The 11,608-nt window shown below is 51.9% G+C and overlaps 2 protein-coding genes across 4 annotated transcripts in view; one reads left to right on the top strand and one right to left on the bottom strand.

Moving 5' to 3' along the window:
• The window catches only part of timm9 (translocase of inner mitochondrial membrane 9 homolog), a 2,083-nt gene extending 1,807 nt beyond the window's left edge, over window positions 1–276 (top strand). For all 3 annotated transcript variants that reach the window (XM_088356297.1, XM_088356299.1, XM_088356298.1), the window contains one exon: window positions 63–276. In XM_088356297.1, coding sequence (XP_088212423.1) covers window positions 63–197 — 135 coding nt within the window. In that variant the 3' untranslated portion in view covers window positions 198–276. The remainder of the gene's footprint in view (window positions 1–62) is intronic.
• Window positions 277–394: 118 nt separating this feature from the next.
• On the bottom strand, window positions 395–11,117 carry arid4a (AT-rich interaction domain 4A). The gene is made up of 26 exons (XM_088401466.1): window positions 10,978–11,117; window positions 9,963–10,093; window positions 9,345–9,397; window positions 9,144–9,254; window positions 8,701–8,766; window positions 8,541–8,631; window positions 8,399–8,478; window positions 7,926–8,020; window positions 7,718–7,850; window positions 7,563–7,642; window positions 7,419–7,495; window positions 7,166–7,347; window positions 6,964–7,036; window positions 6,793–6,887; window positions 6,480–6,577; window positions 6,208–6,403; window positions 5,906–6,123; window positions 5,662–5,823; window positions 4,870–4,951; window positions 4,586–4,805; window positions 3,774–3,839; window positions 2,347–3,603; window positions 2,165–2,269; window positions 1,801–1,950; window positions 1,553–1,699; window positions 395–1,484 (listed from the first exon to the last, which is right to left on the bottom strand). The coding sequence occupies exons 3-26, from the start codon at window positions 9,348–9,350 to the stop codon at window positions 1,387–1,389; spliced, it is 3,888 nt and encodes a 1,295-aa protein (XP_088257592.1). The 5' UTR covers window positions 9,351–9,397; window positions 9,963–10,093; window positions 10,978–11,117; the 3' UTR covers window positions 395–1,386.
• Window positions 11,118–11,608: the final 491 nt, after the last annotated feature.

Here is an 11,608-nt window from a genome sequence, read left to right as displayed (position 1 = left end):
TACTGTTTTGTTGTCATGTGATTGTCTCGATTTTCCATTATCATCTTGTCCTTGGTTCTCAGTCGAGCTGCTCCGAGTCATGTCTCCAGAAGTACCTGAAGATGACGCAGCGGATCTCCATGCGCTTCCAGGAGTACCACATCCAGCAAAACGAGGCACTGGCAGCCAAAGCCGGTCTGTTGGCACAGCCCAGATGAGACGGACACAGTACCCTCAAAAAGCCTTCCATGTATTTTATGTAATGTGTATAAAAAGAATAAATCTGTGCTGTCATCAGTGTGGTTGCATGTTGCATTTCACACACGCACACAATCCTTTCGCACCCTCTGCTGCTGACAAGCATCACTCACTTGCGCAGCTCACACATCTCACACAACATGGGCACGCACACGCCTGATATTTAAGAACTTTATTAAAAACCGGCGCTGCATGTCCAGGAAGTGTCTCCTTGGCAGCTGACAGAAGTATACAAAGTCTTCTCTTAAAAATATTATAAATCATTCTTTACATTTTCGCATTTCATCTTATGTACAGGAGAGTTCGCGAGCAAAACAGGAAATGGCAAGTGGAGCAGAAATGAAAAGTGAGCGGGCCACAAAATGTTTGACAATGTCAAGCTGAGGCGAGGAAGAGCTTTTGTTTTTGTGTCCGGTCAGAAATAAAACTTTCAAAGTCCTAATTTTTAACTCAAACTTCCTCACTGCAATGCAAACCCAAAAAAAAAAAAACTTTATTTATTCAACTTTTTCCTTTTTTTCTTACCAAAATAGAAGCTCTAATTTAATAGAAAAGTAAATAAAAAATAATTTTACTTGATTTCATAATTTTGTGTCAAAGATTTCATTGCATAAGCATCTGCTTTGCCCCCCCCACCGAACCTTCAGTTGAACCTTGACCTCTGCTCAGAAAAAAGTTCACACTAACCCTGGGGTGAGCTGAAGGTACACAGAGGGAGGAAGAAAATGATGAAAAGGATGGAAAAAGGAAGCAGGAAGTGAGGAGAGACAAAGTGATGGGGGAAAGGAACTTAAGTGATGAAATAAGAGCAGAAAAGGAAGGAAATAAGGAAAAAAAAAAGGGGGGGGGGGAAGAAAAATCATGCGGATGCCATCAGGAAATAATTAAAATGTGGGGTGATGCAAAAAGTGAATACTTTAAAAAAGTGAAGAAATAAGGGCAGGAAGAAGAGAGGAACTTGACAGAAGGAGGAAGTGAATAAAGGAAGGCAGAAAGTGCGGGGGGTGCTCTGTGGCTGTCCAATCATCTTAACAGGAAGTCAGTCTTTTTCTGTGGTCTGTCGTGTTCCCGCTGCATCTGAACGTCAGTCGGGCGGGAGGCATCCAAACGTCTGTCCCTGGGGAAGGGGGGTCTGGGGCAGGCGTGTCATCACCTGCACTCCACAGCCAAGGTGCTCTGGGTGGGCGAGGCAGAGGATGGACTCATGGCCGTGTCCGAGGAACCCGAGGACAGAGTAGTGTTGGACACTGTTGGGGATGGACAACACGCTAAGAGCGCACTTGTGGCTGAGGCGTTGTGAGGCGCTGAGCCTTACCTTCCCGCTCCTTCTTTTTTAGGCGCTTCCTACGTCTGTCAATGGACGCCACCTCAGATTTGAGGCTCATGTAGTATTTCCGGATCTCCTGAAGCTTGTCCTGCAGGAAAGAGATCCTCTCGCTGCTCGACATGCTGTCCAGAGCGTCTGACCGGGAGAGAGCAAATAGTCACGAGTGCAAATGCCACAGCAACGCATTGTTTTCTCGTCATTTGATCATCTAAGAGCATCGCTTGTGTTTATGTTACCGAGCTGGAAGGTCCACTTGTAGGCTCGCTGTGGGGAGGTGGCGCTATGTTTGTCTTTGGTGTGTGGCGACCCAGCCCCAGTGCAGCGAGACTTGTTGGACTTTGACAGAGACAAAAGACGTGACTGGTCCTCACTGTCGCTGCTGTGACCTAAAAAGGGAGCAGTCATGTCAGGAAGTGACATCATGGCATTGGCGGCGACAACAACAAAAGGACAAGGGGATGAGCAAGAACAAGTACAGACGGAGGAGCAGAGCCATGGGAGGACGAGGATGTATAGGGTGGGGTGGACAATGAGGGATGACCAAAATTGCCAGGAAGGATGACGACAGGCAAGGATGGACAGAGACGAGCACACACTCACCAGTGCCGTTCTTGTCAGTCTTGGGGGTGCCACTGTTGCGCTTGTGGTTTCGTTTGTGTTTCTTGGAGGCGGGGCTTGTCTGACACTCTGCCAGACGCTTCTGACCTAAGGGAGTGAACGTTGAGATGGGTTACTGGACACCCGCACAACATGAGTGGGTCCAGGCGGCGAGCGACAGCGACCTCGGGCCTCTTGCGTCAGGTTGCGGTCCAGACTGGACTGGGCGTCTGTCTCTTTCTCTGCGCCTGTTGCCACCGCAGCCACCACTACCTTGGTCTCCGCCTCCATCTCAAAACTGGCTGGGCGGAGTACTTCCGGACAGGGGGTGCAGCAGGAGATGGGCTCGGGAAAGAAGGGGCGATGGGGCGCTGGTGGCTGCTCCCGGGCGATGAGGAGGAGGGGCTCCGAGGAAGGGGTGGGTTTGTCCTTGTCATCGGGGTCGTCTAGGTCTACTTCGTGGCAAAGTAATGCCTCAGCACCCATTTGTGGCTCCTCGTTTGGGGCGGGCCCGAGGGCCTCCTGGGCCTGGGGCGGTGTCCAGAGCTCCTTCTCGGGCTGTTCCTTTGAAACCTCATCTGCTTGTCCTTGCACCTCATTCGCCCTCACAGCTCGATGGCTCCTCCTTTCCGCCTCGGCGCCACGCAGGGGCGACGGGTGGGATTTGGGTGACATGCCGGCACCTACCTTGCTGGGACTCGCCAAAGACTTGGGGGAGGCAGGTGTGACCTCGTCGTCTTGCTTCCTTTCAGGGCGGAGCTTCAACTCTGGTTTTTCCTCCTCTTCCTCACTGGCGGAGTCAGTGTCTGAGGGCACGGTGGTTGGAGTTGAAGTCGGGTGCTCCGGGTGGAGGCGCGGCGCGGGGAGGCAGTGGAGGACCACCATGGGTTCATCCGGTCTCTTCAGGACACTTCGAGGAGGAGGTGCAAGAGCTGGAGGAGACGGCAGTGGAGCTTCAGGATTGATGGCAGATGGCGAGGTGGAGATTTTAGGCAGCCTATCAGAGTTGTGAACTTTGAGCATGGCTGGCGACAAAGGCGGAGTCTTGAGGGCTTTGGACGGTGCAGGGGTGGCGTCCTGCAGCTCGTCGTACCGGGGGGACGCCCTGCCTGGGGAAGAGGTGGGGCACAGTTTCTCCACAACGGTTTTCTGCTCATTTATCACTTTGTCCTTCACTGCCAACGCTTCGTCTTCTGGGTTCTCCTCGTCTTCGGAGGGACTTGCAAGCTGGGCGACGTCCTCCTGTGGCGTGCTGGAGCGGGACGGCGTGACAGGCAGCCGAGTCGTTGTCGGGACAACAACCTCGCTCAACTCTGCCTCCTTTCCTGCCGACACGGCCTCCTCCCCCTCCCCGACATTTTCGGGTCTGCCCCGCCAGGGCGACAGTTTCTTTTCAGGTGGCTCTTCTGATTCGCTATCAACCGTTGAATTTCCAGAATCCTCTGCAGGGAGAGCGCACATGAGGGGACTGTTAGGGTGACATGAAGGCGCGTGAACTAAAACATGTTAGCAAAGCGATATAAATCCTTTTAGAGTTCACGCAAAAAATGACAAGAGTAAATGAATACTTTAACTTTTTTTGACTTGTCTGCATATATCCACCAACACTAACCGTTTGAGGCGCGGTCTGAGTCGTACATCCCGGAAGTCCTCCTGGTCCTCCTGAAGCGTGGCGCATCTAGAGACACAATGGACAAAGAAGAGCAAAAATGTCAGATGAAACATTTGCAGCACTGGGAAAAAGGCTAAACTTATTCATTCTTCAGAAGTTTTTCAATGTGTTTGCATTGTTTCAAAGTTTGACCTTCAAGCAGCATGCCGAGAGTGTACATAAGGAGGGCATTTCTCCTCACGTACTGCGGAGTTGCTCTGGTCACTGTAAATGTACTTTTTACTGTTGCCATCAGCGACAGTGCATGTTGCCTTCTCGAGTGTTTGATGCGATGAACTGTTCCTGTGACTTTGGAAACTTTACCCAGGCAGTGCCCCTTTTGTCTTTCCAAATAAGAGCGGGACGTTGCTAAGTGAATAGCATTCTCTTGGGCCGAGAATATATTCTCGTTATCACCTAGAGCACAGTTGTCAAAGCCACGGCCCAAGGGCCAGATACGGCCCGCCACATCATTTTATGTGGGCCGTGAAGACAAATTCGTGTGTCATTACTAGAATTGCAAATTGTCTTCACTTTGAATAATAGTTTGTTTTGTAGCTTTTACTGTATATGAGGTGCTCATACATTTATTTGGGTTGACAGTCATAATGGCCCTCCGAAAGAAGCTATGAGTACAATGCGGCCCGCGAAAAAAAAAGAGTTTGACACCCCTGGCCTAGAGTCTAGACTTGCGCTCGTTACACCTCACAAAAATATGGCGGCGACGGAGGCCTTGCCAACGGTGTTTCATGTGTGACGTGGGCATGGCTTACTGTCACAGTTGGCCGCGTTGGGAGGCGTCTCTGTGCGGGCGCTCTTGCCGTTGGACTTGCCCTCGCCGCTCGGCATCTTACGACCGGGCGGCACAATGGGAGGTGCAGTCCGGATATGGGGGCGCCCTCGCCTGGCCGGCACGGGTCTGGTCGGCGGAGGCGTGGCCATCAACACCGCCATCGGAGCCTTGTCGTCCTCCTTGGCCACCTCCTCTTTGTTCTAGGAGCAAAGTTGAGAGGTCATAGGAAGGCTGGAGCGAAGCGGACAGCAAGTGGTGGCTCACCTTCACCTTCTTCCGGGTTCTCTTGCGGGTTCCTCTCTCGGCCGGCCAGATGATGCGGTCGGCCTTCACCCATTCGTCGTACCTGCAAGGAAATGCGCTGGTTAGTGTAGTGCGTGGGAATATGTCAAATGCGACCCCCTCCAAAAGAAGACATTTGGGTTTTGAATCAAAAGAGTTCAGGCTTTTACATCCAGACGTCTTCAAACGAATTATGACACAGAAGCTTTGGTTTGAGCCAGCCCACAGCGGGCAAAGGTATTGGAACAATCTATAGCAGGGGTGTCAAACTCATTTTTTCCACGGGCCGCATTGTACTCATAGCTTCTTTCGGAGGGCCATTATGACTGTCAACCCAAATAAATGTACGAGTACCTCATATCATATACAGTAAAAGTTACAAAACAAACTGACAATTAACTCATTTTCAAATCAGACGAGTAAAAACTGGTCAAATATTTAAAAAAAAAGATATTCAAAGTGAAGACAATTTGCAATTCTAGTAATGATACGAATTTGATGCACAATTTGTCTTCGTGGGCCACATAAAATGATGTCGCGGGCCGTATCTGGCCCCCGGGCCTCGAGTTTACTAGCTGTGATCTTATAGCATCAACTTTCAATTCTTATGAAGAACTTTGTTCTCCATCTTTTGAGCCCCAAGGTCTGGATATGTAGCAAAAGCTAAGGTGGGTTTTATAAGGGACTGCACATGCAAGCCAGAAGGGCGAAGGTCTGATTGTGACAGCCCTCGCTTGTGTGGTAGCTATGGCGTGGCCACTTTAGCGCACCCACCTGACGTTCCAGCCGTAATAGTGCACCAGGTAGAAATGTTCGCCGTTGTCTGTATCCGTTTTCTTGATGTGAGCCTCGTAGATCTTTTGCGTCTTTCCTCGGCCGTACTTCACTCTCACCTTGGTCCCGGTCAAGGCGTCGCCTTCCCCTTCGTCCTCGCTCCTGAACACAATTTCCTCATTAAAGACGTGAGAAGAAAATGGAGACTGTATAATCTTTCGTGTAAATGCGTTCGGAGCCCCACCTGGCGCCTAGGCGCCTGGCTCGCTCTTCGTCCTCGTCATCTTGGTCGTCATCTTCATCCTGATCTTCCTCTTCTTCCTCCTCCTCATCATCGTCAGAGCCCCTGTCGGAGCCGTCCAGACGCCGGCTGCTGCGCCGCGGTGCATCCATGAGCTCCTCGCCGTTCTCGTCTCCTCCCTTGTTGGGCGCTTCCGCCTTGGCGCCGCCTCGCCTACTCCCCTGCACGGGACAATATATTTCCACATCCACACACCAAAGTCAAATAGATATTGCGACAAGCTGGCGGCAGCGGCGGCAACTCACTCTAGGCGACAACTGTTTGTCCTTGGGGTCGTCGCTTTCGCTGTCAGACTCAGTGCCCTTGGCCTCCTCCTTGAACTCTGACCTGGCGGCCATCCTGGAGACGGCGTGCGCTTTAGGCGAGCGCGGGTTGTTGTGGTGAATAGTCCTGAAGGTGATGCAGGCAGAGCGGCAGTACTCCTCGAAGCCAAAAAGGTATCTGTAAGGAGTGGTCGGGGTGGGGCGGGCAGTGAGTGGTTGCTGTGGGGGTGGGGGCGGGGGGCGCAGAGGCATACTTCTTGTACGCTGTCTTGACGTTGTACGATGCCGCCGAGTTGAGGATGGGAATGCCCAGGTCCATGTAGATCTGCTTCCACACCGTGCCGCTCTCAATCTGACACACAAACCAGGTGCATTTTCCTCCACAAATCACGCGAAAGATTAAAAATGAAAGATTCCTGGAACGATTCAAAGCATTGCAACTTTGTCCCACATTGCAGACTTGAATTAATTCTGCAGCATTTCAGGTCAACATCAGCTAGTCAGCACCAAGTTTTCTACTTTCAGCCATCGCAAGACAGCTTGATTCAGCCGCAGCGTTCCCATCACCTTACGACAGCCACCATGTTGGAAGACCAGACGGAAGAGCTTGAACAGGTTCAGGTCCTTGTAACCCAACACTGGCGGCTTGTTGATGGGCGTGCCTGATAGACACGCATGGTGTCAGAAAAAAGGCATGTGCGCGTGACAGATGGCCGTCAATGGCCCGGCTGGGCTCACCTCGGTCCTCCATAAACTTGTAGAGCTGCTGCAGGAAGTGATCTCGCTCTTCCGGGTCCGGCTCCTCCTCGGGCTGCACGCGCACGTAATCGGGGGACACATAAGCGTGCGTCACGCTTGCACACATCTCCGCATGCCACATTTTACGGCTTTGCACAAGCGGAACGGTTCGGTCAAAGTATGAGAAAGGGCGGGCGCCGACCTCCTCTTTGAGGAGCTTCTTTCTCTTCTCATCCTCATCCGTGTCGTCGTCCTCGCTCTCCTTCTCCTCCCCGTTGTCGTCATCTTCGTCACTGGTGGACGAGTCCAAGATCTGACTCATGTCCATCTTCCAAACCTCTGGCACCTCCCTGCGCCTGGCAAATATCTGAGCCGCTTCAAAACCTGGAGAGGAGCGGAAGAGGAGGGGTCAAGAGAAGCAGCCGCAGCATGCCACGGAGGGAAAGCGCACTGACCTTGCGTGTTGGAGAGCTCCGACTTGTTGATGCTGATGGAGTTGAGGGGGTGCACATTCCTCCTGGCAACCGTGCAGCTGCAGGAAACCACAAGCACATCAACGTCGCCAGTCGAAACGATTGACAAGATGCGCTCAAACTCACAACTTGGAGTCACTGAACGACCTGACCAGACACTGATCCTTCCTCACCACCAGCTCGTCATTGCAGCTGGGCGACACCACCTAAAAGCACACACACGCACGTCAGGAGACGCTGGCATGACACGGTGTGTCCTGTTGCGCGGGCGGCAGCTTTACCAGCGCCAGGAACCAGGCGGCGGGCTGCTCCTCCTTCTTGACGCTACAGACCTTCCCCAGCAATTCATCGTTCAGCCTCCTGCGGTCATCCTCGTCTTCTTCGCTGGACGACGACTCGTTCTCCTCACCCGCCCTGAGGGACACCACGCAATCAGCGACTCCCCTTCCCCTCCAAAAAAAAACTGGACACGTTCTCCCAAAGACTCACACAGCCTGCGAGAAGCGACGACCGCGGTTGGACTTCTTCCCGATGACCGGAGTGCCAAAGTGTTCCGGGTTGGTCAGAGGAAGCTGGTCCAGGGTCTGAGGAGGAAGAAGACAGAGAAAAATGAGGAGGTGAAGGGAGCAGAGGGTTGCCAAAAGGAGGAGAACAAGAACCGGATCAAGTGGAAGGCAAACAAGAAGGAGGAGAAGCAGTCCAACAACCAAGAACAGTGAAAGAAATAAGAAGAAAAAGGAGAACACCAAGGTGATGGAGAGGAACGGCAGAGAATTAGGTGACCAAATCAGAGAGCAAGAAGGAAGAGAACAGCAGCAAAAGAAAAGGACAATAAAAAGGGAAGAAAAAAAAACAAGTTGAGAAGGCGGGACAGAACAACGAGGAGGGGAGCAAGGAAAAAGCCAGGAACAAGGAAAAGAACCACAACAGACTCGAATGGGAGGCGAAAAGCCCCAACTCACCTCGCTCTCAGCAAAGTGCCGCTCACCCTTCAGGCACAAAGACGACCGTCGCAGCGTCTTCTCGTCCCCGTCGTCAAACACTGAAAGACACAGCGTCATGTGGGCGGCACACTTTGGCGTATGCACGGGCAGGCGCACTTACCCACGGTGTAGAGGCTGGCATCCGTCAGCTTGCTGATGACGGCCTCGCTGCACGCGCCCTCGTTTGTCTTCACCTCCACCGTGGACCCCACCTGCGGGCGCACACGCGGTTACCACATCTTCGCCGTCATCGCGGTCATCAAGGAGCCGAAGCTGCTCACCCTGAGGGGGCCTTTGACCTGGTCATCGTGGACCACCTGGCTGGTGCTCTCCCCTTTCAGAGTCACCTGCAGAGAAGAGCAAAAAAGGGATTGATTCCAATTCCGTTCTCAAGAGAGCTTATCGCTCAGCGAACAAAAGAAGACAAACCCTCTATGATGTCACAGATGTCGTCATCTGCGTGGGGAATCATTTGACCGCCAAGTGCTCAATAAAACAACATCAAAATCTACATCTCAATATCAAAACTGAGGGACTCTGTTGTAAGGAAATGAGCGTGTGCAAATGCGCTGGAGTTGCCTTCGGAGGTGAAACGGAGGATTTGGTGGAGCTTCGCGTTCACTACATACAACTACAGTTCAACTTCCCAAAACATGATGGGAGGGTGGGGGCATGAAAAGATGAATGAGTCACCATTTTGAAAGCTGGTGCACTGCCACCTTACCTTGACCTTCACCAGCCGCTTCACAACCTTGATCTTGGCCTCGCAGAAGGCCCCCCTGTACTTGGCGCTCACGTCGGTGCCCACGGTCAGGTAGGCCGGCTCGTCAGCTGCCTGCAAAAACAAAACACGCACAAACGTCAAGTCCAAAAATTACGCTTGCAAAGACTTTGATGACATCGCCGTAAAAGTCAAAAGTCTCACCTTCATCTTATGCGCTTAGATGAGGAAGTCCACCTTGGGAGCTTTGTTGATCGCTGGGACACGAGATGAAAAAGAGATAAATTTGAAAAGCAGGCGAATAAGCTCAAAATGATGCTATGACAGTTAACCAAAAGCGACAACATTTGAATCTGGAATCTTCTTGTAGTTAATTGCGTCCGGGAAGATTCTCAGTTGTCTCGGTCTAGCTCGGCAAGCGATTCTTGTTGGCTTCAACTTGGGTGGATGACCGTAACCTGACTAAGAGAGCAACCTGGACTCTTCTTGGTTGTTGATGTTTCTTGGTTGTTGAAGCTTCGATGACACAATCTACACGGACACAACTAACGGGAATAAGATTCAAAAACCAGAGGAGTAAGGCAACTGGAATGGCCTCGCTTGTTTAAGTTTAACAACCAAGAAGAGACCAGTCACCCGGAGACCGCTTTTCTGTGCTTAACTAGCTATCAGGGAAACTAAACAGAACCTTCCAAAGATGAATCTACAAATCTCCTTCCAGTTATGTCGGTGTCGATTCTCAGTCACCAACGTTAAGAAAGCTCCAAGCTTGAAGACATCACATCTTAAGAGAGACAATGATGACTGAGAATGTATACAGACATCATTAAGTAGAAGATGATTCAAGTTGCTGCAGATGCTAGCAGCCGACACTTCTTGGTTGTTGAAGACGTTTCATCCAGTGGCCTCAATCTAGCTGGTGATGGCAATCCACCAAAGTTGACGGGAGGCAACTAAAAGACATTAAAACCAACAAGAATACGGTTTCTTGGTGAGACCTTGATGACTGAGAAAGTGGCCAGACATAACTGCCAAGTATCTCCGGAGTCAGGACCCCCACCCTCTGCTCCTGGTTGGATTAGAACAAATATGTTAGCTCCCCTTCACTAAAATGAGCCAGGATGCGTTGGAGGGAACCAACTGGCCCAGCTAGCCAGGCGGGTTGCCCCTGACCGAGCCGGGGAGCTCGACTTCCCGCTTTGAGCTGAGCTCCACAGCTAGTCACGTCGCCATGTCAGCTCGGCTAGCGCGGCTAACTTTAGCTCGCTCCGCTCTTTATCCCCGCTCGCTCCCGAGCGGTTTGACAACGACGGTCGAACTTGGGGCGACGATAAGCTAGCGACGGGCAGCAGTCGAGTAACGGCCACAAAGTGATCGCGGCTAGACGCGACTAGACGCTCTCGGTGGTGCTCGGTGGCTGCATCCGCCGCTCTCCGGCTAGCTAGAGCTAACGTGCTAAAGCTACTTTATCAGGAGATTTAAAGCGTCTCGCTTACGTCCACTGTCTCGTGAATGCAAAAGAAACTAACTTTACAGCTGATGACGTCATTAAATGTGACAAGGAATAAAAGTCCGTCGCTTTTCGCGTTTTTATTTTATATTCGGTTGTTTGACAAAAGGCACGCGCGCGCACGCACATACACACACAAGCTTTTGCATTTCTTCAGTGCGAAAACAAGCCGCGGCTGCCATTCAATTCGCGGCTGCTGCTGCTGCTCGTAAGCACGACGAAAGGAAACATCTGATAACCGCGCGGCCTCGCCTCACGTCCGCCGGTGCGGCGAGTGAGGGGCCGGCGACAATTTTTGGCCTCGTAAAGTCAACATTCTCTACTCACGTTCAACGAAGCGTCTTGCTTCCCTCTCGCCCCGGCTTGCAACGCAATACACGAACAACAAGCTGTCGAGTCCGGAGCTGTGTTTCCCGTCAGGCCATTGGCGGAGAGCGCGGCGCTCGTCGCCAACGAGCAAAGCGATTAGCCGAGGCAATCAACGGTTTTAATTGGTCCGAACTGAACTGCTCTCGCCATTGGTAGATACGAACGCGGCGCCACAAGGGAAATGACGACATGTGCTGCACAACTTCCCAATAAGAGGAAGCTTGGGAGGGGAAGCTCGCCGTTAGAGACCGCCATTGGTTCCCCGCTGTTTGTGCGAAGAAGGAGGCGCGACACCATTGGTTGAACGAGCTTCCTTGTCTGGGCAAAGCCACACCCCGGTACGTGCTTGCTCTGGTTACGGAGCTCACGGTGATGATACACGACGGACTTCGTAGGCCAGGAGTAGCAATTCCCGTCCTCGAGGGCCGGTGATCTGCATGTTTTCAGTGTCCCCCTGTTACTACACACCTGATTCGAATGGTAAGAGAATTGGCAAGGTCTGCAGAAGCTGAATAACAATCCTGATCATTTGGATCAGCTCTATTGCAACATGGAGACATAGAAAACATGCAGGACACCACCGGCCCTC

The sequence above is a fragment of the Syngnathus floridae genome, chromosome 16 (assembly GCF_059516105.1).
Source record: "Syngnathus floridae isolate MCC-2025c chromosome 16, RoL_Sflo_1.0, whole genome shotgun sequence".
Taxonomy (NCBI): domain Eukaryota; kingdom Metazoa; phylum Chordata; class Actinopteri; order Syngnathiformes; family Syngnathidae; genus Syngnathus; species Syngnathus floridae.
Note: the sequence above shows the minus strand (reverse complement) of the source record. Positions and strands in the feature narration are given on the sequence as shown.